The sequence below is a fragment of the Trichomycterus rosablanca genome, chromosome 4, assembly GCF_030014385.1.
Source record: "Trichomycterus rosablanca isolate fTriRos1 chromosome 4, fTriRos1.hap1, whole genome shotgun sequence".
Lineage (NCBI taxonomy): Eukaryota > Metazoa > Chordata > Actinopteri > Siluriformes > Trichomycteridae > Trichomycterus > Trichomycterus rosablanca.
The window spans coordinates 42841813-42868200 of record NC_085991.1 but is presented as its reverse complement, the minus strand read 5'-3'; the positions used below and the strand labels follow the sequence as shown (position 1 = coordinate 42868200).

The 26388-nt window shown below is 39.8% G+C and overlaps 2 protein-coding genes and 1 long non-coding RNA gene across 5 annotated transcripts in view; all 3 read right to left on the bottom strand.

The window, feature by feature from the left end:
* poln (polymerase (DNA directed) nu) overlaps window positions 1–10993 on the bottom strand; it is a 71794-nt gene extending 60801 nt beyond the window's left edge. The window contains exons 1-5 of the mRNA XM_062993352.1: window positions 10391–10993; window positions 7969–8096; window positions 4724–5308; window positions 3357–3526; window positions 1651–1763 (exon numbers count right to left, since the gene is read on the bottom strand). Coding sequence (XP_062849422.1) covers window positions 1651–1763; window positions 3357–3526; window positions 4724–5308; window positions 7969–8096; window positions 10391–10958 — 1564 coding nt within the window. The 5' untranslated portion in view covers window positions 10959–10993. The remainder of the gene's footprint in view (window positions 1–1650; window positions 1764–3356; window positions 3527–4723; window positions 5309–7968; window positions 8097–10390) is intronic.
* Window positions 10994–11124: 131 nt separating this feature from the next.
* LOC134311702 (uncharacterized) lies at window positions 11125–25267 on the bottom strand. Of its 2 annotated transcripts, none has more exons than XR_010011468.1 (5): window positions 25183–25267; window positions 16046–16208; window positions 15090–15174; window positions 14391–14477; window positions 11125–11340 (listed from the first exon to the last, which is right to left on the bottom strand). It is a non-coding gene; the product is annotated as an uncharacterized LOC134311702 (long non-coding RNA). The 2 variants fall into 2 exon arrangements; XR_010011469.1 differs by having other exon boundaries at window positions 16067–16208.
* Window positions 17161–22129, bottom strand: haus3 (HAUS augmin-like complex, subunit 3). 2 transcript variants are annotated; one of them, XM_062993349.1, is made up of 4 exons: window positions 21152–22129; window positions 20433–20887; window positions 19186–19456; window positions 17161–17659 (listed from the first exon to the last, which is right to left on the bottom strand). In XM_062993349.1, the coding sequence occupies exons 1-4, from the start codon at window positions 22127–22129 to the stop codon at window positions 17444–17446; spliced, it is 1920 nt and encodes a 639-aa protein (XP_062849419.1). In that variant the 3' UTR covers window positions 17161–17443. The 2 variants fall into 2 exon arrangements, with proteins under 2 accessions (XP_062849419.1, XP_062849420.1); XM_062993350.1 differs by having other exon boundaries at window positions 19222–19456.
* Window positions 25268–26388: the final 1121 nt, after the last annotated feature.

The following is a 26388-nucleotide window of genomic DNA, read 5'->3' as shown; positions in this document are numbered from 1 at the left end:
CAAACTTATACAATAACTTCCTCATATGAGCAAATAATAGCAGCCAAGCCATACCCTATTTTCTTCAGCAAATTAAAATGAAGCTAAAAGTCCCCAATCTAATGCAGTTTAAGACTTTTTAATAGCATATTAAAGCATATTATATATTATACCGTATAGTTGATATATGTGTAAGTGGTAATCAGAAGGTGGCTGGTTCAAGCCTCCACCATAGCCAAGTTACCACTGTTGGGCCCCTGACCAAGGCTCTTAACCCATAACTGTTTGCACTGAATTCAGTTCCAATTACAAGTCGATCTAAATAAAAGTGAAAAAGTGATGCCATAAATGTAAATGTTATATCGACATTAACATTTAAACGAATACTTTAAAAATATCTTTAAAAGTATTATTTCTGGCTCATTGTTTCCTTTGAAGTGAGGCGTGCCACACCTGGCTGCTGTGCTTTCCTGCTGCACATTTTAATACCTCTGGTGTCTGTGCTCAAAGTTCAATCTGACTAAACTTTGACCTTTGAGTTTGGTGCTAACCTTTTCAAAGCACCGGCACTGAGACAAATCGTTTATATGCTGTAGTCTGAAGTGAAGAAGACACATGTTGGAGAGAAAACTAACTGTCACTGTTTTACCAAATCCTTTTTTCATGAACCTGCTTCCTTTTTATCTTCTCACGTTGTCAAACAACGACCCTTGCAGAGTGTTCTTGTATAAACTAAAATACATCTATAAAAACCTGCATGTGAATAAACTGTCTATACAGTCAGTCACTCAATATTTTTATAATATTGTTTTCAAGCTTGCTGCTCAGTAGCACAGCCAGCAGAAAAGCAGTTTTGTCGCATATCATGTAAAAGGCAAAAGCTCCACTAAGCAAAAGCATGCACTTGGACTAAGCAAATTGCTTATCCTGTAAAAGCAGGCCAACCCTTTTAGAAAAACACAGCCCTTATCCAAAGCATGGACATCATGGTGCATGTTGATGTAATAATAGACCCTATACATTTGGTTTTGTGAGATTAGCTGTTGCATAACTTTGCAAGATTGGACCCTTTATATAGTTTCAAGAGAACTACTGGTAGCACTGTCACCTCACAGCAAGAAGGTCCTAGGTTCGATCCCCAGGTGGGGCGGTCTAGGTCCTTTCTGTGTGGAGTTTGCATGTTCTCCTCGTGTCTGTGTGGGTTTCCTCCCACAGTCCAAAGACATGCAAGTGAGGTGAATTAGAGATACTAAATTGTCCATGACTGTGTTTGATATAACCTTATGAATTGATGAATCTTGTGTAATGAGTAACTACCGTTTCTGTCATGAATGTAACCAAAGAGTGTAAAACATGACGTTAAAATCCTAATAAAACAAAACAAATCAAGAGAATTACCAAATAACAGATTCTTCTTATTATTATTGCATTTTTTTAAATGCCCCCTTTTCCAGACATTTGGTTTGTAAGAACAAAAATATATCACCAGATTAAAGTATAATTTAAATATAATATGACAGTATATTTTAAGAGCATGCAGCTTAAAGCTGAGGATGATCTAATGCTTAATCAAGGCCTCTAGTTAGTAAAATACAATTTTGTACAAATTAACCAGTGTAAAAGGAGCCACTGCTGTGCACGTCATGGTGTGTACAGATGTTAATATCTTGCCTTGTTTCCAGGTCAGATCCTTGCTGAAATGCTTGACTGCTGTGCGGAGCAGGTCTTTAGCTTTGTAACACACTAAAGTCTGAGTTTTGCACACCATCTGCAACAGTACGTCTCTGCAGAGAAAACACAAAATCTACAAGCTGTAAACATGCATGAACCAATAAACTATTTCAGTAGGGTCACAGCTAATCACATTTTAACCGTTGAATTAATCATGACTGCAATGCTATTAAGGTTAGGAAAAAGTTGGTAAACTGGCCATTATATTGTTTATTGACTCAGGTGCGATAAATCACTAGCTCCCTGTTCACTTTATTGCACACTACACTGGCATATATTCTTGTATTTAGTGCAGTGATGCTGATCCTGGGACCAATTTAAACGTGTAGCGTGACCTGCACTTTTGTACTAGATCTGACCAATACATGCATGTTGCTCAGGCGTGGAGTACAACTGTCTTTACGTTTAAAATATTTCTGCAGCTGGATGCTTACAACACAATTCTTTTTAAAAGGAAAAACCTCACAGATTTAAGTTCTTTTATAATGTTAGTGTGTTTTCGAAAAATAGGCCAAAAATGTTTACACACATTAACTTAGTGGCAAAATTCTGAGACCACTAGTGAAAATGCCCTAATTCTGCATCATTATTTTATCTGCACCACTATTCTGCACAATTATAACAGAATTTTAATTACTGCTGTATATTCTGACCACACATGGTTTTAGGAAATTTACTGTAATTCATTGGGCCAGGCTGCAGAATCTTCCTACATCTGCCATGCCAGCAATGTGCGGTAGAGGGGAAAAGCAGGTTGCAGATAATTGATCCGTCGGTTTCTCCTTCTTATAATCACCTGTGTCTCACTGAGCGCTAACTTCCTCCAGGTGGGGGTTTCCTATTTAGCCCTCTCATTGTTTTCTAGCTCCTTTGTTGGCAAACCTACAGTACTTTTCTCTGAAACCATGACACCCCGGCTTGCTCCCGTCCGGTTCTTAGCCAGCTAGCTACTGATGCCAGTACCCTTTATCTTTATACTTTCTTTTTCTGGAGCATACTCCACATATGGACTCATGCTGGATGTAGGCTGTGCCAGTTGGTGGGTTTGGCTGCCTCTTGTTCATTGCTGTCCCAGGCTAACTTGGTTGTCGCAGGCAGCCGGAGCAGCTTGCCATTTTGTGACAACCAGTTTTCATATTACTATAACCTCTTTGTTATGTTGACCATCCTTTCTGTTATGTTGGCCACCTTATCTATCCATTTTTGTTAGTGGCTTTTTATCCACAGTATAGTCCCACCTTGGTTAAGCATCCTGTATTTGGGTTCATTTTCATTCTTGCAGGTGCAGGGCTTCACCTCAGATTTCAGTTGTGAGGTGCATCCTGTCCTGTTACACTCACAATAGTAAAGTGTTTTTATTTTTGAAGGTGTTAAGTTATGATAACAGTTGTCCTATAACTATATCCTCTTTGTTATGTTGGCAACTTTATTTATAGTCAATTTTTAGTTATTAATAACTAGTAGTCATTTAATAAATAAACAATGATGACATGTTTAGCATCAATAGTATACCTATATGGTACTATCTAAAAACAATTTATATGCAGGCTGAGTAACAATAATACATAATGATGACTAGAATCAATCAGTACTGTGTGTAGCCCTTAGAAGTCCCACACACACTCTGTAACAGAACAAACACACACCTGGTGAACAGATCCTGGTTGTGTTGTGGGTCTTGCTGAGCCCACACAGGCCTTTGTTCTAGTCTCAAAAACAGCAGCCTCTCCTTAGCAGCTCCTGCCTCCTCCACACCCACCAAGTCCAGACTCTTCTTTAGCTGAACCAAAATCCCACACACAGGAGGAGGACATTTCTGCAGGAAGTCATTGTGCACACACACACACACAGCTTTATTCAGTGCCCAGCATGACAGAATGTTTCACACATCATACTTAACATAACATAAAATCAATGGAATAAATGTGACATGCAAAATAATCGCCTACCTGATGAGTCACAACCAGAATTCTTAATATTGAACTGCAATATTGTAGACTGGATCATTCCAGTCTAACCCATGATATACTACTGTACATAACCTTATTGTGGCACAGCGGTCTGGATTCAAATCTCATAACTTTTACTGTGGCACAGCGGTCTGCTAAGTCTGGGTTTAAATGTCAGCTGTGCCATCAGCCCGCCAGGTGTCTACACAGATATGATTGGCTTTATCTGAGTGGAGAATGTCTAAGCCCTACATTGGATTGAACCCTGCCCAGCATATTTCTACTCTGCGCCCTAGTGTTTTTCAATGGAAAAATGAAATTAAAAAAGTAGTAAAGAAAAGAAATTATTTAGTTATTAGAATTATGTATTTGAACACACTCCATCCTATTTCATATGAGAAGAAAAGGATTGTTCCTATCGCATGACCAAGTTTAGTCATCCAAGTAACTGCACAGACCACGTCTCTTCTCAATAAAATTAGCAAGTCGACACAGTATGTATGAGCCCAGGTACTCACACGTATCCAGGTACTCACACATCATATACAGTCAATTATGATAGTGTAAGCTTCAATGCCTGGATTTAACAGTTTCCATGCCCTTGGACTCTCTGTATCAAAAGTCTCTGTGGTCATAAAAAAATTGGTAGCCCAGTGGTTAACGTACTGGACTAGTGATCAAAAGGTTGGTGGGGGGGTCATGTTGTGCCAGGAAGGGAATCTGGCATACTGTCAAATCAGGTGTGTTTATTTATTTATATATTAGGATTTTAATGTCATGTTACACACACTTTGGTTACATTCATGACAGAAACGGTAGTTACTCATTACACAAGGTTCATCAGTTCACAAGGTTATATCAAACACAGTCATGGACAATTTAGTATCTCCACTTCACCTCACTTGCATGTTTTTGGACTGTGGGAGGAAAACCCACGCAGACACAGAAAGAACATGCAAACTCGACACAAAAAGGACCTGTATATATATAGTATATAAATAAATGCATAGGTTTTCCCTCTCATGTCATTGCTCCAGCACCCTTTAGTCAGATTCTTAGCCCACCTGCTCAGCATCCAGTTGGGTGGTTCCATCCTGGTACAGCATTGTAACCACCAGTGCTCTAGCCTTCAATGCTTCCTCCAGCACACACACCCTCTCCTCCTCTGAGAGATGGCTGGCATCACAAACCCGGGGGTCAGAGGTCAATGCTAGAGTAAGTTTGGTTTTCTCTGGGCTCTTACTGCTTCCCTTGTCCTCTTTCTGATGCGTTTGCTCTTTTACTTCAGTGGCAGCGTTGTCATGGTCAGAGAGAGAGACTCCCACTTTGGGTTCATGTTTCTTATCTTTACTCTTCGTTGCAGTTGGTCCCTGAGCCTGAGCACTTTTCAGTGGTGTTAGAAACTGTCTGGTAGCTTTGTTGTGCTGTGTCTGGTGAAAAATCTGCACTTTAGTACCTTGGTTAACAGAGGATGAATAAGAGGGGCTGGAAAGCTTTGGTGTGCTTGCTGTTTGTTTAGTAAAAGTCTCCAGTGATCGAGGGATTTTGGAAGTTTCCTTTGAGAGCTTTGTAGGTTCCCATGTCACTGGTTGCTTGGTTGGATGGGTAGTTTGTGCCACACTCTCCACTGCAGAATTTATCTGACTGACCTGTAAACAAATGGCAAGAAATGCGTTCATTTTTGAATTAGAAAGCAGAACAATTTAACTTTATTTATTCATTCAATTATTGAAGTAGTTGAGAAAAACACTACAGATAAGGTTTTTTTTTGCATTTTACTTCCAATTTTCCTCCCAATCTAATCATATCTAATTACCCGATTGCATTACACTTCCCCTCTACTGATTTTGACCTCCACTCCTGACTGAGGAGAGCCGTGACTGACGTGTTCAGTAGCCGACAAGGCAAGTTCACATGTGGATCAGCTTGTGCAAGGAAAGTCACACCCTGATCCCAATATCCTCAGTCCATGAGCAGGCGCCAGCAGAGGTCGAAATTGCATCAGAATCCCCTCTGGCACCCTCCCTGCGAACGAACCAATCATTGTTTGTGTAGACACCCAGCCTGCTGGTAGCTCTGGTGTGCTAGCGTGTTTTGCTGCACCACCTAAGCGCCTACAGCTATCCTTGTTGAGGTCAATTGTTCCTAATGCCAGTTTTTCACCACAGAGGATCATTTTCGTCTGCATACCTGGTTTGGCAAAGTTTGACACTGGATGTCCATCCTGACGAAACCCTCCTTAATTTATCTTGACTTGGGACCAGCCTTATGAGCTTATGGCTGCTTGGCCACCAAGAGACAAAGCCAATCATGTCTGTGTAGATGCCCCATGAGATGATAGCACAGCTAGGATTCGAACCCTCAGCAATTTCAGCAGAAGTGGGCTCTTTAATGCCTCTTCAAGTGTAAAACTTAAAGCAAAATGTTAGGCTACAATGTAAAAACAAAAGAATTGGGACACCCCTTCTAATTATTGAATTCATGTGTTTAAGCCACAACAGCTGCTAACAGGTGTAATCAATTATATAAAATAAAACTATGTGCTTCTGACTTCGCAGCAACAGTTTCGGGAAGGCCGTTCCTGTTCCAGCATGTCTGTACCTCTGAGAATAAAGCAAGACATGAAGAAAGGCTTGGTTTAAAGAAACTCCAATGGCCTACTCAGAGCCCTGACCTCAGTACCACTGAACAGCTTTGGAATGAACTGGAACATCAGTTGATGCTTTTTTGACCAACACCAGTGTCAAGTCATTCCAATACTCTTTTAACTGAATAGGCACAAATTCCCACAGACATACTTCAAATTGTTCAACTGTAGTGCTTTAAACACTGACACTCGTGTTTGTGTGCTGGTACTGATAAATCAGAAGCTTCTGGAAAAAAAACAATCCTTAATCAAACTTCATCACATCTTTGCGTAAGCAACTAAATCATCTTGTTTTTTTTCTTTCTTAACCAATAACAGTAAACAATAAACATATATACATTCAAAAAATGTATAAACTTAATGAAATCTGATGTTTGTGTCTGTATGTTATCTCTCTCAAACAGCAGTTTTTCATTATTTATTAAGTTCTGCTTCACCCTGAAGCTTCTTCCTATAAATGAATATAGAATGCACCAGGGCTTCCACTGATAAGCTTTAGTTCCCAGATTAAGAGCTGAACAGCAAATGTCTTTGCCGTTATATCGACAGATCTGTTAAATAAAACTTGAGTTGCAGTGTATGCACATGTGCGCTGGTATGAATGATTCCAACTGCAGCAAAAAATCTAATAAAATGTCACTGCCTGAGCAAAGCTGAAAAATTGCCTTCATTTTCAGCACTTATTCTCCAGCATACAGAGATCTTATAATGCAACACTCAGGGGAAACTTTCCATCTTCTTCTAACACATTAAAGCAGCACTGGTCACGATTCTACATTCATCTTTGCAGGATGGCCACACCCATAATGCATTGCAGTGCTCAGCACTGCAGTAGGGTCAGTTCTGCATACAAAAAAATACAGAGGTCAATAGCTGTAAATCTAACAGCTCCCAGGTGATGCATTCTAAACAGCACACATACACAGCTCCTCATAGCACAAAACCAAACACACTGAGACGAGCACTTGTATACAGAGCTGTGCTGAGACAAAAACCTGTAATCTAAAGTTATGACAGCAGTTTAACAAGGTCAGGAGAGCAAACAATACAGCAGGTTTTGTTTAGAGAGGTAAATACTACAGAGCAATTTAAACAGATACACATACAGTCTTAAACTTCAGAAATATAGACATAAAGAGCACTTAATGACACATATCCAAAAAAAAAGAAAAGAAAGAAAACCTTTAAAAAAAAAATCAAAGGGAGGGCGCTAGGTTTACACAAGGTTCATCAGTTCACAAGGTTATATCAAACACAGTCATGGGCAATTTTGTATCTCCAATTCACCTCACTTGCATGTCTTTGGACTGTGAGAGGAAACCGGAGCACCCGGGGGAAACCCATGCAGACAAGGGGAGAACATGCAAACTCCACATAGAAAGAACCCGGACCGCCCCACCCAGGACCTTCTTGCTGTGAGGTGACAGTGCTTCCTGTGCCACCCTCCTAAATTTTGTAACAGCATTATTTGCTAGCAGTGGCTTGCTGGGCCACCTACCCGCCACTTTAGAAACCACTGCTTTAAACAATGTAGCTGCTTATTTTTAATATGGTAAATTGTACATATAAACAGATTACTTATTCATAGCATGTCTGTGGTGGGGTTTGATGCTGTAACTAAGTCAATACACTCAGTATAGCTCTGTTATCAGTCATCTTTACCTGTAATTGAGCTGGCCGGCTGAGGAGTGTTAGTGTGGGATTAGAAGGTGTACGGTGCTCTTGCTCTGTACCAGTGTCCTTGACTGTAATCTGGATTTTCCTCTCGTCTGACTGAGGCAAGCACAGCTCTGCGGAGAATACAAGTGTGGGTTTAACAGAGGTTTTATTAAGATTACTGCAGTATAGCAGAGATATACTGTAAAACACAGTTGTACAAAACAAGCTCAAACTTATTAGAAGAAAAAAATCATTTAGTTTCCTTATTTTAAATGTGTCCAGCAGATACACATAAAAACAACACTGACAATATACTGTATATGTGCAACACACTGATTGGATAGATAAATCAAATGTAAATCAGAGGGAGTGCAGTTACCCTCATGTTGTTATAAATAGGTTTTACTACTCTGGTGAATTAACAGCTCTCCCAAACAACATAACTTCATTTACTACAATATAAAGCTCTCAGACCCTGACAGCACAATAATAAGATTTATCAGCACTAACAGAGTCTGGTAATCAAGATTGTTTAGTCAACAGTTTCAGTTTCTTACATTTACTTTGACTTTTATTTGATTGCAGACAGGATGAACCTGAGATATTTCATGTTTTATCTGGTCAACTTCATTTCACTTATTAACAAACATTCATTGCTGCATTTTAGGCCTGCAACACATTCTAAAACAGTAGAACAGTAAAACATTTACCACTTTGTAATGTTGCCATTCTTTTTCACCACACTTAAAAGACGTTTTGGCACCATGGATACAAAGTGATTTAGTGTTTCATGTTTTATTTTGTCCCATTCTTCCTGCAAACACGTCTTAAGATGTGCAACAGTACGGGGTCGTCGTTGTCACAAATTCTCCACAAATTCTCTATTGGGGACAGGTCTGGATTGCAGGTAGGCCAGTCCAGTACCCGTACCCTCTTCTTCTGCAACCATGCCTTTGTAATGTGTGCAGCATGTGGTTCTGCATTGTCTTGTTGTAAAATGCATGGACGTCCCTGGAAAAGATGACGTCTTGAAGGCAGCATATGTTGCTCTAAGATCTCAATGTACTTTTCTGCATTAATGCTGCTATCACAGAAGTGTAAATGACCTTTTCCAAGGGCACTGACACGACCCCATACCATGACAGACCCTGATTTTTGGACTTGTTGCTGATAACAGTCTGGATGGTTTTTTTTGTATTTGGTTTTTTATATTTGGTATATTTTATATTTGGTATATTATATTTGGTATATTTTATATTTGGTATATTATATATTTTTGTATTTGGTCCTTTTTATATTTAGGTTTGAGCACATGCGTCCGTCCATTTAAAAAAAAAAAAAAAAAAAAAAAAAAAAAAAAAAAAAAGATCTGGAATACAATACACGTTTCCACTGTGTGATGGTCCATCCTAGATGCCTCAGACCCCAGAGAAGTCGACGCCGCTTCTAGACATGGTTAACATAAGGCTTTTTTTTTTGCACAGTAAAGTTTTAAGTGCCATTTGTGCATGTAACTCTGTATTGTAGTGCTTGACACTTTCTTGGATGCTGGTTTTGTACCAAACCATGATTACATGATCACCTGTTGACATCACCTATTTGGAATCACATCATTATTCAGTTTTTCACCTTACTAGCCCTAAATTGCCCCGTCTCAACCTGAAATGCAGGAATGGAGGTATATTAACAAATTAAATGAAGTTGAGCAGACAAAACATGAAATATTTTGGGTTCAAACTGTCAATGTCAAATTAAATGTAGGGAACACTGCATTTTCATTTGATTTGCATTTTCCATACTGTCCCAACTTTTTCTGATTTGGAATTGTATTATATGTTATATTTTCAAATCACTTTTACTAAAAAGTTAATAATTAAAAGACTGCATTTTCTGTCATGACTGTGGCGACATTTATTAATTAGTCACTTTTTTCAACCAGCCGCCAGTTGGTGTTGGATACTTATTCTTTAATAAATAAAATGATAACAATTATATTTAGGTTTGAGTCTTTAAAAAAACAGGCAAATCAGTAATTACGGGCATGGTATATCCTTTTATGGACATTTTACCTTTAAAGGTAACAATAAACAAGCACACAAAATTAAGAAAAAAGCATGTAAGAATTACGTAAGTTAAGTATCCAATTTAAACAGCATTAAACAGGCTTTATTGATATAAAATACATTTTTAGAATTGACTACTGAAAAATGCATGAGTTTGCTCTGATTAAAGTGATTAAATGAATGTTAGTGTGTTCAGCACACTAACATGGGAATTTTGCTCAAATACATCTCACCAGGTGATCTAAGTCACCACTTAACGACCTGGATTAGTGTGTGACTAGGCATTGAACCTGCTGAACTGGTGCTCTTCATCAGTCATAGTTTGCGCGCCATCTACCGGGCACTGTAACAATTTCACTTACCATCATTGACACCAGTACACTCACTCTCGCCTTGTTCTGTCCGTACTGTGCCTTGGTCCACTGGTGCATCTTCACAGCCCTTTGTTTCATGGTTAATGCTTCTGACAATAGTTGAGTTATCTGCTATCTTATTGGTTGGCAGATGATTTTCATTTGGAAAATAGAGCTTTCTACCTGTAACATGATGACAACAAGGATCAGCCGGGACTGGGCTGTTTCTTATAGATGTCGACCTTTCTTCTAAATAGTTGTGGCGCTGTAATAGTTGGGAATCTTTTATCTGTCCATTTTCACATATTAAACCTTTGTCACAACTACTTTTTGCGGCAAGGCCTTGAGACAACACTGCAAGCTGAACCTTTTCTGACATTGTTACGTTAAGCTGCTGATCCTCCCTTTGCTTCGTAATAGCTGCTACCCCTATTCCATCACGTCTTTCATTTGCATTCTGCTTTCCAACTTCATTAGTCGCCCCAACATTCTCATCTTCGAACTGTATTGAAAATGTGCTTACAGGGATCTGAAAATGACCAAAGCTCTGTCGCTTCAAAGGAGGTGCAGGAGTCATTGTGATGTTCTCTGATTTGGCTGCACCCTCACTGGGACACTGTGGCTGAATCTTTATTCTCCTACTGGATGATCCCTCTGTGTTTGCTAGTTCAAGGGCATTCACTGCAGCCTGTGGGTTTAGCCTGTTAACAAAGCCACTCCTGTGGGAAATCTCGTCTCCCTGTGGATCTAACTCTGCAGGGTTTTTGCTCAGCTCTGTGCTACTACCAGCATTTAATTCTAACAGATGTCTGTGATTGCTTAGCATCCAATTGCCTGACTTATCTTCTTCCCATTCATTGAATGTGTTCTCTCTGGACTGAAACACAGGCATGTTGGGCTGACTTTGGAGTGTCATCTCAAGGGAGCGATTTAAGAAATGTCTTTCATTTTCTTCAAGTCTGCAAGGAGAAAGACTCATTATTTTCTATTCACATCTGCAGTCATACTAACATCAATCTAACATTCAACCTAATCCCTATATCTGTAGAGTACAAGAGATTACCACAAATAATCATGTTGGTGGGGTGGCATGGTGCTGCAGCGGGAAGAGTGGATGCCACACAGCAACATGGGTCCTGTGGTTGTCTGTGAGAAATGTTATTATGTTTCCCTTGTGTCCATGTGGGTTGTCTATCCCAAAATGGGATGGCCACTCTACGTTATCCATAGGGTGTGTGTGAATAAGTAAAAAATTAAGATTTTGGAGTGGCTGAGTCAAAGTTCTGACTTTAATTTCTTTGGGGTGCTGTGGCAAGACCATAAATAGGCAGTTTAAGGTTTGTTTGTTTGTTTATTAGGATTTTAACGTCATGTTTTACACCTTTCAATTACATTCATGACAGGAACAGTAGTTACTCATAACACAAGATTTATCAGTTCATAAGGTTATATCGAACACAGTCATGAACAATTTTGTATCTCAAGTTCACCTCACTTGCATGTCTTCGGACTGTGGGAGGAAACCGGAGCACCCGGACGAAACCCACGTAGACACGGGGAGAACATGCAAACTCCACACAGAAAGGACCCGGACCGCCCCACCTGGAGATCAAACCCAGGACCTTCTTGCTGTGAGGCGACAGCGCTACCCACTTAGCCACCGTGCCCAGGCAGTTTAAACATTTACAGTGCCTTGCAAAAGTATTCAGCCCCCTTGAACTTTTCAACCTTTTGCCACATTTCAGGCTTCAAACATAACGATATGAAATTGTAATTTTTTGTGAAGAATCAACAACAAGTGGGACACAATCGTGAAGTGGAACGAAATTTATTGGATATTTTAAACTTTTTTTAGAAATAAAAATCTGAAAAGTGGGGCGTGCAATATTATTCAGCCCCCTTGCGTTAATACTTTGTAGCGCCACCTTTTGCTGCGATTACAGCTGCAAGTCGCTTGGGGTATGTCTCTATCAGTTTTGCACATCGAGAGACAGAAATTTTTGCCCATTCTTCCTTGCAAAACAGCTCGAGCTCAGTGAGGTTGGATGGAGAGCGTTTGTGAACAGCAGTTTTCAGCTCTTTCCACAGATTCTCGATGGGATTCAGGTCTGGACTTTGACTTGGCCATTTTAACACCTGGATAAGTTTATTTGTGAACCATTCCATTGTAGATTTTATGTTCTGGATCATTGTCTTGTTGGAAGATAAATCTCCGTTCCAGTCTCAGGTCTTTTGCAGACTGCAACAGGTTTTCTTCCAGAATGGTCCTGTATTTGGCTCCATCCATCTTCCCATCAATTTTAACCATCTTCCCTGTCCCTGCTGAAGAAAAGCAGGCCCAAACCATGATGCTGCCACCACCATGTTTGACAGTGGGGATGGTGTGTTCAGGGTGATGAGCTGTGTTGCTTTTACGCCAAACATAACGTTTTGCATTGTGGCCAAAAAGTTCGATTTTGGTTTCATCTGACCAGAGCACCTTCTTCCACATGCTTGGTGTGTCTCCCAGGTGACTTTTTATAGATATCTTTGAGAAATGGCTTTCTTCTTGCCACTCTTCCATAAAGGCCAGATTTGTGCAGTGTACGACTGATTGTGTCCTATGGACAGAGTCTCCCACCTCAGCTGTAGATCTCTGCAGTTCATTCAGAGTGATCATGGGCCTCTTGGCTGCATCTCTGATCAGTCTTCTCCTTGTTTGAGCTGAAAGTTTAGAGGGACGGCCGGGTCTTGGTAGATTTGCAGTGGTCTGATACTCCTTCCATTTCAATATGATCGCTTGCACAGTGCTCCTTGAGATGTTTAAAGCTTGGGAAATCTTTTTGTATCCAAATCCGGCTTTAAACTTCTCCTCAACAGTATCTCGGACCTGCCTGGTGTGTTCCTTGGTCTTCATGATGCTCTCTGCGCTTTAAACAGAACTCTGAGACTGTCACAGAGCAGGTGCATTTATACGGAGACTTGATTACACACAGGTGGATTCTATTTATCACCATCAGTCATTTAGGTCAACATTGGATCATTCAGAGATCCTCACTGAACTTCTGGAGTGAGTTTGCTGCACTGAAAGTAAAGGGGCTGAATAATATTGCACGCCCCACTTTTTAGTTTTTTATTTCTAAAAAAAGTTTAAAATATCCAATAAATTTCATTCTACTTCACGATTGTGTCCCACTTGTTGTTGATTCTTCACAAAAAAATTACAATTTCATATCGTTATGTTTGAAGCCTGAAATGTGGCAAAAGGTTGAAAAGTTCAAGGGGGCTGAATACTTTTGCAAGGCACTGTACTTGTGGCTGTTTCAACCAAGGGTTGCACAACCAGTTATTAGATTTGGGGGGTAATTACTTATTCACATGGGTGATATAGGTTTTAAATAAATCTTTATCTGAAAGGTCATTTAAAACATTTACAGCATTTAGCAGATGCCTTTATCCTAAGCGACTTACAGTATACAGTCTAAGCAATTGAGGGTTAAGGGCCTTGCTCAAGGGCCCAACATTGGCAACCTGGCAGTGGTGGGGTTTGAACCAGCAACCTTCTGATTACTGATTCAGTACCTTATCTGCTAGGCTACAGCTGCCCTGTAATTTAAAAGCTGCATTTTGCATTTAAGCGTGTTGTCTTTTTCTATTAAAATTATTTGGAAGATCTCATTTAAATGTGACGTTGAAGTTAGAAAAAATAGAAGAAATTGGGAGGGGGCAAATACTTTTCACAGCAGTAAGTGTAACTTATTAAAATGTAATTTATAGTTAGACATAAAAACATCAAAACAGTAAAATGCTTTGATTTATGAATCCCACTCAACTGTCCTTAGATTTCCACAGCGTTGGACAAACATGGGTTTCTCCTTTTACCATGAATACAGGAATGTTCCTGTCCATCGTAATTACATGTACACAGATGTGGTGATTCAGAAGCTAAAATGTTTCTACTAAGGGGTGTCAAGTGAAAAGTGTTAAAACAGAATAGTAAAAATGTTATCAGCAACTACAGTGCATTTACCCTATCCACTGTGGATTAGCATTGAGCTTGGGCTTCTCCATAAGGGTCGGCTGATGAAGTCTTCCTTGTTTCATTGGCGAGCTGGAGCTGACACACACACACACAGTAAAGCTAAAGCAGTCTTTAAATGTACACCAATCAGCCATAACATTAGAACCACCTCCTCGTTTCTACACTCGCATTTTATCAGCTCCACTTACCATATAGAAGCACTTTGTAGTTCTACAATTACTGACTGTAGTCCATCTGTTTCTTTGCATGCTTTGTTAGCCCCCTTTCATGCTGTTCTTCAATGGTCAGGACTCTCCCAGGACCACTACAGACCAGGTGTTATTTAGGTGGGGGGGTCATACTCAGCACTGCAGTGACACTGACATGGTGGTGGTGTGTTAGTGTGTGTTGTGCTGGTATGAGTGGATCAGACACAGCAGCACTGATGGAGTGGTGGTCCTGACCATTGAAGAACAGGGTGAACGCAGGCTTAAAAATTATGTAGAGAAATAGATAGACTACAGTCAGTAATTGTAGAACTACAAAGTGCTTCTATATGGTAAGTGCAGCTGATAAAATGGACAGCGAGTGTAGAAACAAGGAGGTGGTTTTAATGTTATGGCTGATCAGTGTATACTCCTGAAACAGGGATATTATTCTTGTACATTATATTCTGTGTATGCCCTGCTCCTTTAAGACCCTACTTACATATCAGCCTGTACATGTAGTTTTGGATTTTTGGTGTAGCTGGAATCATTTTGGGATGGAATGAGCTCAGCATCAAATGCATCCACTAATTAAGAAACAACAAAATAAAATCCTCTCATGACAAGACATGTTTTAAAAATAAACACTCTTACTAGCTTTAAAGTGAAATCTACTTTAAATTTACTTTAACTCACACTTAATTACAATTTAAGCTTAATTAATGACTTGAACATGATTTCATCTTTCTTCAGTGTTCTTATGTATAGCCAAACAGACATGAGGAAAATGTGCTAAAACCCAAACAAAAAGGTATCGCATGTCAAGATCAAATCTGGCTTGCTAAACTACTATGGCTTCCCTCTCTTAACTGAAAGTAGTCAGCGCAGTTTTGGTGAGCTTAAATAGCAACAGCTGACATGATGGAAACTATGGTACAATCCTTTTTTTTTTTTTCAATCCCCCCTCTAGAAATCTTCCCGCTAGTACGACTCCCCCACGCTGGCCGGCGAGTGCTGAACATTACATCATGTACAGTAACACTTTTTTTGTGCTAGTACTACTCATGCAGCCAGGATCGCAGCCAGCCATCAACAGTAAATCCTCTAGTCACACATGGTATAACTTTTTTAATACCAGTCAACACACAATGGCTGTAATACAAATTTCTTTTGCCCCCCATATTTAGGGGTCTCCACACTGGATCACTCTGGTATGCATATCTGATTTCACACAGTTTTTACACAGGATGCCCTTCCTGACACAGCACTAAAACAAGCAACTCTCAATGGCTAGGCTGCTAGACTAGCCCCCACAACCTTAGCTTTAAAGTGTAAAATTACAGCTTTGTACTGACTTAACATCCTTATAAAACTTCATATCAAAACAATCATATCATAAATTATACATATTCGTCCTAAAGAGAACTATTCTTTGAGTTTATAGGGAGCCAAAGTGACCTGCTGCACTGCCTGACTCACTGTGGCGTTTCCTGTCTACTCTGCCTGCGTACTGTGCCCTTAGTGCTGCCATAATCCTCTGGGCCGCTTCAGACAGGTGGCCTACAGTCAGCGTGCTGGAAGGGTAATCCATCTCTTGTGCACTCCACTCTCACTACCTGCTCTATGAACACACAGAAACAGTACCAATCTTTTACATAATATGCTTAATGCTGAATAATATGAACGGTTCACCATGTCCAATAATAACAATACCAATAATAAAAATGGCAAGAATTGAACAATATTGTTAATGGGCAATTAGTTTCAAAGAGGCATTATTTTCCAGAATTAAACCAATTGCATAAAAGGAATGAAACACACTAAATACATGTGTATAGCACAAAGTGAATTATGATGTTCCAAAAGTGGGGGTCAGGTGGTGCAGCAGCCTATTATGCTATTATGTGAGCCAAGCCTGGATCTTAGCAGTGGTGGGTTGACCACCCAGGCATCTACACATACATAATTAGCCGTTTCCTAATAAGTGAGAGCCTTGACCAGGGTATTTCTGCCTTACACCCATTGTTTCCCGGTTTTTGGTTTGTGGAGGAACGTTCAAATCTTCCAGTTCAACACTTAAGGCTAGGATTGATACAAGATCAGGACAAACAGGCAGTGGTAGCTCAGTGGTTTTTAAGGTACTGGACTAGTGATCAGAAGATCACTTTTGTTCCCGAGCAACCCTCAAATGCTTGCATTGTATACAGTCTAAATTGTAAGTCACATGGGATAAAAGCTTCTGCTAAATGCCAAAAATCTAAATCTAGAGAGACAATGGCTTCATGCAAATACTCAGTACTGGACAGTGGTAGCTCCTTAACCCACAGTTGCCTGCATTGCATTCAGTGATAATTGTAAGTCGCTTTGGATAAAAAAGCATCTGTTAAATGCTGCAAATGTAAATGCATTCATGTTACAAATACTGACATTTAAAGCAAGTTCCTGTCTAGCCCTTACAAACTTTCAAAGCATTCAACTGTTTTCTAAAAGAGAGCATTTGTTCCAAGTTATATGCCACATATAAGAAAATCACCCAGGACAGTCACATCACACTTCAATTAATACAAAGCATGATAAACACAAATATTTTTTAATTAATAAACTTTCAGACATCAGTTAATCCAAAAAAGACTTGAGGCATATTTACATCTGATAATTCTGCAAACAGTTAAGACAAACAGACCATAGACAGTCCACAAAAAGTTCTGAAAGGTGTAGGTTACTGTTATTGACGCTCGCACATGACTGTGCTATCTGAGTCCAAACTGCACTACATAGTACACACGTCATCACAGCTGGATTCATGGTGCAATCGTCACATCCTAATCATGTGTGACAGAAGAGGCTGTACATGATCTATTTCACACCAGCCTTGGTCTCCATATCTCTTACTGCTTTGCTGAGCAGTGTGGGATCCAGGTGGAAGTAGACATACAGTTCTCTCTCTCGCCTGAGGGTGGCGCTCTGCTCAAGTCGAGCCTTTTTGGTCCTTAAATCTCTCACGATGTCCTGTAAAAGCTTGTACAGATTCTTCTGCTTATCTTCCAGTTCACTCAGAACTACAGACACCTCCTGCACAGAAAAAAAACGAACTATATTGAGCTAGATTATTAGTGCAGCTTTAATACAACAGCACACTGATTTGCAGCTAATTTATGATTTATGTTTCACCTACCACAATTATTTATTATTTATTAGGATTTTAATGACATGTTTTACACTCTTTGTTTACATTCATGACGGAAAAGGTGTAGTTACTCATTACACACGATTCATTAGTTCACAAGTTTAATGTTAAACAGTCATGGACAATTTCGTATCTCCAATTCACCTCACTTGCATGTCTTTGGACTGTGGGAGGAAACCCACGCAGACACGGGGAACACCTACCACAAAGATGAACTTTGTGTCTACATACAATTACTCATTGTAGCCCATCAGTACCTCTGTACACTGTCACCCCAATGTACCTGATTTATTATTTTGGGCAGTGGACAATTGTTAGCCCTGCAATGCCACCAACATAATAACATGTTAGAGGAGGAGAGTAATGTTCCATCCAATTTGTGTGAATTTCATCATGCTTAGACAATTGCACACCCAACAATATCATGGTGTCCTGGGGAATCTGCTCCCAGACCTGAATCAGGGCATCAGTGAACTTCTGAACAGTCAGTGGTGCTACTTGGCAGAGTTACCAGAGTTTCTTAATTGGATTCAGATCAAGGGAAGGTTGGTCCCATTTATTGCTATATGGGATGGAGGAGGAAGGCAGAAGGAGTTACAATGCAATTAAAGCTGGAGGGTGAAACTTAGGATTTGGAGATTGCACAAGCAGCTAATGAAAACCAGTTGATCGTTTTTTTAATTAATTTGTTGGGTGCTAGTTCAGTAAAGTATTATGAAAATTATTGATTAATTAATTATGATTGAGAATGGCGTTTGATTAAGCTAAACCTAAAAAACATTTTTTTTTTAAATTGTCATTACTGACTTAACCATTTGTTCCATATTTAGGAGTCGCCACAGGGGATATGGTCCACATACCAAACTCTTTACGCTGGATGCTTCTCCTGGTGCAACCTCCCATTTCTATCCATGCTTGGGACCAGCACTGAGAGAACACTGACACCCACTACACCCAGGACATAGCCAATCATGTCTGTCCAGATCTCAGTGGTAGTGGGCTAGCCTACTAAAGCGTTCTTTAGACACCTTATATAATGACTTTTATTTTAAACTAAGCACAGGGGCTTTAATTAGAAATAAAACTTTAATTTGCTTATCTTCATGTTAAGCTTAATCACAAGATTTTTACAAGGAAAAGTAAGAGAAAGGCTAGAAATAAGTAAATTATAAATATAGTGTATTGGAAGCATGCATTTAAAAAACCTGAATCAGAAAGAGAAATTTGTGAATCCAACATATAAAAGCACCAAAAAACAAACATGCAAACCCAACACCAAATAGAAAAGCAATCCGAAATGTGGGGGGTGCATTAATAAGTGGATCTTGACAAAAACAGCTTACATTTCTTATGAGGTCTCAATTTAGAACGGCGATAAAGGTGAGAGATAGAAAAGTGTGACCAAACATACCTGTGCATTAGGGCAGAGCTCCTGAGCAGCACATACCTTCGGCCTCAAGAGAGGCTGCACAATGTCAGAGTAGGCCGAGCGCTCCAGTGCATCCCGGTCTCGTTCTAAACGAGCACCACAGTAACCCTGCTCTTGAGCTGCCCTGTCTAGAGCCTCACGAACAGAGAGCAGCTCTCTCTGTGAACCAGAGGCTTCTGCTTCCAGCCTCCCATAAGTCAAGAGTGGATCCTTACAATCCGAGAGCTTCCCCAGCTCCAGCATCTGCAGCAGCCTAAAAGACAAGTTAGCACATACAATGAAGGGTAAGAAACGTTGGTTCATTTTGTAAAATGCAGTGAAAACAAAATATGTGATTTGTTTATTCTCTTAAATTAAGAAGCCAGACAAACATCTGAAGAACTGCAGGTCTTATGTGACTCAGTTAACGCCAACCTACAGGACTCTGGGCAAAAATGGCATCCATAAGAGTTTCAGGGTCAAAACCACTGCTGACCAAAGAGATACAAAGGCTTGTTTTTTATTTGCCAAAAACATCTAGATGACCCCCAAGACTTTTAGGATAGTAATCTGTGGTGTGATGAGTCAAAGAGGGAACTTACTGGAAGACATGGGTCTTGTTATATCTGGCATGCAGCTAACACTGCATTCCACCATTTGTTTGTTTGTTTATTAGGATTTTATCGTCATGTTTTACACTTTTGGTTACATTCATGACAGGAAAGGTAGTTACTCATTACACAAGGTTCATCACTTCTGAAGGTTATATCGAACACAGTCATGGACAATTTAGAGTCTCCAATTTACCTCACTTGCATGTCTTTGGACTGTGGGAGGAAACCGGAGCACCCGAAGGAAACCCACACGGACACGGGGAGAACATGCAAACTCCACACAGAAAGGACCCGGACCGCCCCGCCCCACCTGGGGATCAAACCCAGGACCGTGTACAAATACGTAGTATTCATTGAACTGTACGTGAAAAGTACCAGGTTTAAGTCCTGTTTAAGTATGAGATTTTGGATGCAGCCCTCGGCTTCTTCACGTCACCTGCCCACAGCGTGAACGCGCTGTCGTCCGTGCGAAACACCGTGAGCTGTATATAGTTGTATGGATTAAACAATGCCTCGATGCGAAACATTTGAATCGATGAATCGAGCACATTGCTGCTTTAACCCTTGCCGTTAGGTAATACTTAAACTAAATGGAGAAAATTGACCTAAGACAGTTGAGACAAACAATCTCCTTACCTGCTAAAGGCTGTATCCTTAGAACTGATAACTTGCTGCTTTGCATTAGGCCCCAGGCAGGGTGGTTGGGTCAGTTCAGGCTGGGTCAGAATGCTTCCTCTCTGGGCTGCGGTCTGAGTCGCATCCTCTAGCCTGTGAATGACCTTCTCCAGCTGCTCCACAGTCATCGTGCTGGTACGGAGCTCAGTGTCCTGAGCCAGCCGTAACACTTCAAATGATGCCTTCTGGCGGAGAAGCTGTTCCATAACTTCAGTCTGCCTGGCTGTGTAGTAGTTCTGTCGGGCAATCTGAAGTGCTAGGTCACCTCGAACCACTGGCACATTCAGCAGGCGGGCACTGTCTCGCAGAGCTATGCGGACGGGCTCGTGCATCAGAGAATCAAGGTCGGTCTGGACAGAAAGAAGCTCGGAGCGCAGTGCAGGTTCCCGCCAGGATGCCTGCAGGGACCCTAAGGGCTACAGAGAGAAGAGAAAGAATTATGTGGCAAAGGACACTGAGATTAAGCTGAGATGTGATGCACTAAATTGTCAGTGTCAGTGGTATTGAAATGAAATGTCAAATAATCTCATGGTCAAGTGTCTACACACTTTTGGCCATATATTGTTCGATCAATAAACAGATATATTCCCAGTGGATAAAACTAAGAAGGTGTAAGGTGACAAAGTGAAGTTACATTTATGCATACATATTTCAAAAGTAAATAGTAACATGAACCATACCTGTGTTTGGATTCTGAGCTGTTCTGTGAGCCAATCCTTTAGCACTTGGTCTCCATGCTCCTCAGCTTGCTCCTTCAGCAACTGGTGTTGAGCCACAATGTGGGCCCATTGCAGTTGGGCCATCTCTTTTCTCCTGCTCTCCACAAACTTCTCATCATCCTCTTCTTCACTCTGACTGCAGCAGCTCAGGTCTGTCAGCTGGAAGCGCTTGGAGGTGGATGTCTCCACCATGTCAGAGATTCCTTGAAAGAACTGACGCTGAGTGTAGGTGGCCAAGGTTTTAGTATTCTGCTCCTCTTGTAAGAGGTATGGCTCTACAGAAAGCTGGGAAAGCAGTACTGGCAACCCTGATTGTAGAGATGGAGGTGGCATGGTTTTGACTTCATCTACACAGTGAAGATTAGTGTTGAAAAAGCCAGCGAGTTTTATAGCCTCCTTTACAAGGTCTTCTAAAGCTGCATTGGTGGCTGCGTTTTCAACTGCAAGAGCAGAACTTGCATCCTTCACAGCGTGGCCTCCTTCCTCTTGTAGAGCAGAAGCAGCAGACGAGTCAGCCCCCCGACTGGATGCCAGTACTTGGAGCTTTTTCAGTCTGCGCAACTTCAGCCGTTTCTCCTTTTTTAAGGCTTGAAGTTCAGCATCCAACTCTTCCACTGAAACATCCCCCTCTCCACACAGAGAAGACATCGACCCAACCACGCCAACAGCCCCATCATTTGGTCCACATGTTTTTAGCAGATCCCCAAGTGTCGTCTCATCCAAGATAGGTTTACCAGACTCGCGCAACACTCTAAATGCCTTCACTTCCTCTGGTGTGAGGACATTGTTGCGCGTTAGACGGTGGCAAAAGACACGCAAAAGATGCAGGTTGTCTGGTGCCGCGTCAAACAGCCAATCAAATTCCGAACCTTTGAGTGTAGAGGCACTCGGATAACCCAATCGAGAAAGGGCCTCAACAAACCTTTCCCCATTAAGCATGACTGTTTGAAAGCAGATTCGAGTAAATGATTAGATTTATTTAACTTACCAAAAGAAGAACAATGATGTATAAACTTTTGATCAGAATTAAATGAAAGACAAAAAAACAGCCTCATGCCCTTTTGGAAGGTTGGGCATAAGATGACCCTTACATGACATGCCTTTAATAACACACACAGGGACATTATGTAAATTTCACCGTAAATTAAAAAAAAAAATTCTTCATTAACTAAAAGTCCAAATTATTAAGCTCAGGGGTATTAGCCACAACTTTTGCTAAACAAATTACATTAAATACAACACTGAACTCTACAGCCCTGGCCTCAGCTTTATTGAACGCCTTAAGAAATTGAGAAGAATATTGCAAGCCACCAGCATTATTAAGACATCTGTTATAGCTGCAGGGAGAAATTATTATTAATGCCCATGGTTTTGAAGTAGGCTGTAAAACAATCTTATGGTCAAGTGTCCACAGTTTTGCCCATTTTTTGCAGAGGTAGGCTATAGCATAGACTATTTACACAGACATGTTGATGCCAGGCTTTACAATACTTATTCCTGGTAACTGTTACACACAATGTTTTCAGTCAGTAGGACACAGACTGAAATAAATTAAATCTTCTAAAAGTGTGTATTGACATTTGTGATCATGCAAATTGTTGATCAAAAATTGGTTAAATTTTTTGCACACCAATATTTGTTTGGGTTTTGGTTGTATCTCCCAATATTATTAGAGTTAATGATAATCACAGTACTTTTTGTAGAAAAGATTGAGGTAATAACACTGGCATAACAATATAAACCTGTCATGAGAAGACGTATATCAGTGTTACTAGTAGAAAAACAGATAATTAATAAATTACTTTACAGGTAATAAGCAACAACAAAAATGGTAAGCAAAGAACACTGAAAAGGATGGATTTATACTGATAACCCTGAACACAGTGGCAATAACACAAAGAAACTGCTTAAAGTTCATCATCTCTGGTCAGTCATTCAGTTGTGTAATAAAGTAACTGGAGCAGTTCTAGACTCATCCCACAAATCCAGTATTAGATAGTAAACAGGGTATTAACAGTTCTTCATGCAGAAGCAATATGCAATATTTGGTTTTCTTGTATTAATGACAATTTATGAACAGAATTATTATTATTTGGTTATAATTTCTTATTTATTACTTAACAACAGAAATCGTAATGACTAAATCTTAGTTGTTTTGAATTGATTTCTTGTATTAAAATGTTTGTATAAGCATATACACCGATCAGCCATAACATTAAAACCACCTCCTTGTTTCTACACTCACCGTCCATTTTATCAGCTCCACTTACCATATAGAAGCACTTCTAGTAGTTCTACAATTACTGACTGTAGTCCATCTGTTTTTCTTCATGCTCCGTTAGCCCCCTTTCATGCTGTTCTTCAACGTTCAGGACCACCACAGGACCACCACAGAGTAGGTATTATTTGAGTGCTGGATCATTCTCAGCACTGCAGTGACACTGACATGGTGGTGGTGTGTTAGTGTGTGTTGTGCTGGTATGAGTGGATCAGACACAGCAGTGCTGATGGAGTTTTTAAACACCTCACTGTCACTGCTGGACAGAGAATAGTCCACCAACCAAAAAATTTCCAGCCAACAGCGCCCAGTGGGTAGCGTCCTGTGACCACTGATGAAGGTCTAGAAGATGACTTATTAAACAGCAGCAATAGATTATGATCGTCTCTGACTTTACATCTATAAGGTGGACCAACTAGGTAGGAGTGTCTAACAGAGTGGACAATAAGTGGACACGGTATTTAAAAACTCCAGCAGCGCTGCTGTGTCTGATCCACTCATACCAGCAGAACACACACTAACACACCACCACCATGTCAGTGTCAATGCAGTGCTGAGAATCATCCACCACCTAAATAGTACCTGCTCTGTAGGGGTCCTGGGAGAATCCTGACCATTAAAGAACAGCATGAAACAGATGGACTACAGTCAGTAATTGTAGAACTACTGTAGAAGTTCTTCTATATGGTAAGTAAAGCTGATAAAATGGACAGTGTGTGTAGAAACAAGGAGTTGGTTTTAAAGTTATGGCTGATCGGTGTATTTTGTCACATAAAAGACAGTAAAAGAAAAATAGAAAATATTTTGTTTCTATTCATTTTATGTTTAACGTTGCTACAATTTCTTTGTATTTGCTTTTAATTATTTCTGAACTCCAAGTTGGTTGAAAATGAAGATACTTACTTACACATTACTGTCATTACCAATGTTCCATTAAATAAAGCCTGATTTCTTTTAACATAGAACTTAATTAGCTTTATATTGTAATAAACATTTTTGTAAGGATTCACATTTTGCCAATTTCATTTAAACGATAACCGACAACCGACTTATAGAGTCCCAGTAAAGTATAAAACACATTACAGAGTTCCATAGTGAACGTGTCTGTAAAGTAGAACAGTTTGTTTTTGTTTGTTTGTTTGTTAAGATTTTAACATCATGTTTTACATTTTGTTACATTCATGACAGAAACAGTAGTTACTCATTACACAAGATTCATCAGTTCACACAAGGTTATATCGAACACAGTCATGGACAATTTAGTATCTCCAATTCACCTCACTTTCATGCCTTTGGACAGTGGGAGGAAACCGGAGCACCCGCAGTAAACCCACGCAGACACGGGGAAAAAGGACCCGGACAGCCCCACCTGGGGATCGAACCCAAAACCTTCTTGCTGTGAAGGTTTTGACAGTGCTACCCACTTAGCAACAACGAACTAGTTCAGCATCATGAATGTAGATTTTATACTATGTATAAAAGTCTGTAACAAACAGTTAAGGACAAGCGCTAACTAAATATGACCAAAAACACATAACTTATATAGACACAGTCGGTATAATAGTTTTTCCGGACAACATTAACAAAGTTGTTATTATACTCACTCTAACTTACGGTGTTGTAAGCTTTTGGACACGGCTTAGCTGAATAGCTAGCTAGCGTTACTGTTAGAAAAAAAGTTACGGCTAAAGTATGAAAACGCAAAAATTCTTACCTGCAAGTGGAACAATATTGGGTTAACAAGCTCTGTTGGTCATGTATTATTATTGTTGTTATTATTATTAATAACAATTATAATATTAACAGTTAGCTTGTGGCTAATCGGCGATTCTCCTCAGACTGAAGCGCTCAGCTAACGACGTTCTGTAAACTGAAAAGGCGCGCGCGTGTTTACGTCATACATTTGGGCGGGGCTTATATTTAGTAACAAAAATGTTTTTAGTTAAATAAAGTTAAACTTTGTAATAGTGTCTTAAAAGTGTATGCAATTTAATTTAACTTTTAATAGTCGTTTTATTTGAGGTTTTACGACAAATTTAATATGTACTGTCGTACCAGACATGATTGATGTAGAATTTAGCCAATCAGAGCAGAGAGAATTTAGCTTCAGCCAGAGCGGTAGAGAGAACAGAGTGGCGACACTCCCATAGGGAACCGTTGGAAAGGAGGCGGGACATTTTTTTTGCGCAGCTTCCGGGTTGTGGAGTTGGAGTTGTGGTTGTTCCAAGCATCCCATAGAGCCCCATTCATTTCCACTACTTATCAAGCATTTTTAGCTGTATGTTGCTTTGTTTTAAAAAAAATAATGAATTTAATGTCATTAATATACTTAATACTGTTATTGTTTAGCATTTGCTCAGCACTAAATGTTACAAGTTTATCTTAATTAATAGGTATAACAGAATTTAGCTTAGTCAGTTTAGCTAAATTAATGACACACGAGTCTTTTCACCTAAAATGAGGTGATTAATCAAGAGTCTTGTTACAGAAATGATCATAAAACATTAGAGCCATAATAAATCATGCTACTTTTACTTTCATACTTAAGTACATTTGAAGGTAAATTTAGTTTAGTACTTTAGTGGAGGTAAAGAGTATTTTTACTTTTACTACTACTTTTACTGGAGTAACATTTTACCTTGGATATCTCTACTTTAACTCAACTACATGGTTTGTGTACCTTGTCCACCACTTACATTAGACAAAATGATCTAGTGCATATTCATAATGAATTCATTAATGTATTACATGTAGGAATCAATTATTAATCACTCATGAAATAAGAGATGAATTAATGCTTTTTCATGTACCTGCACTATAATGTTAAAGGTACGGTAGTGTGTTTATCAATCTGTTCATTCAGTGCAGGTAAACCTTATGAATCCAGCCACATGGCTTAGTGTTTAACCAAAATGATTAT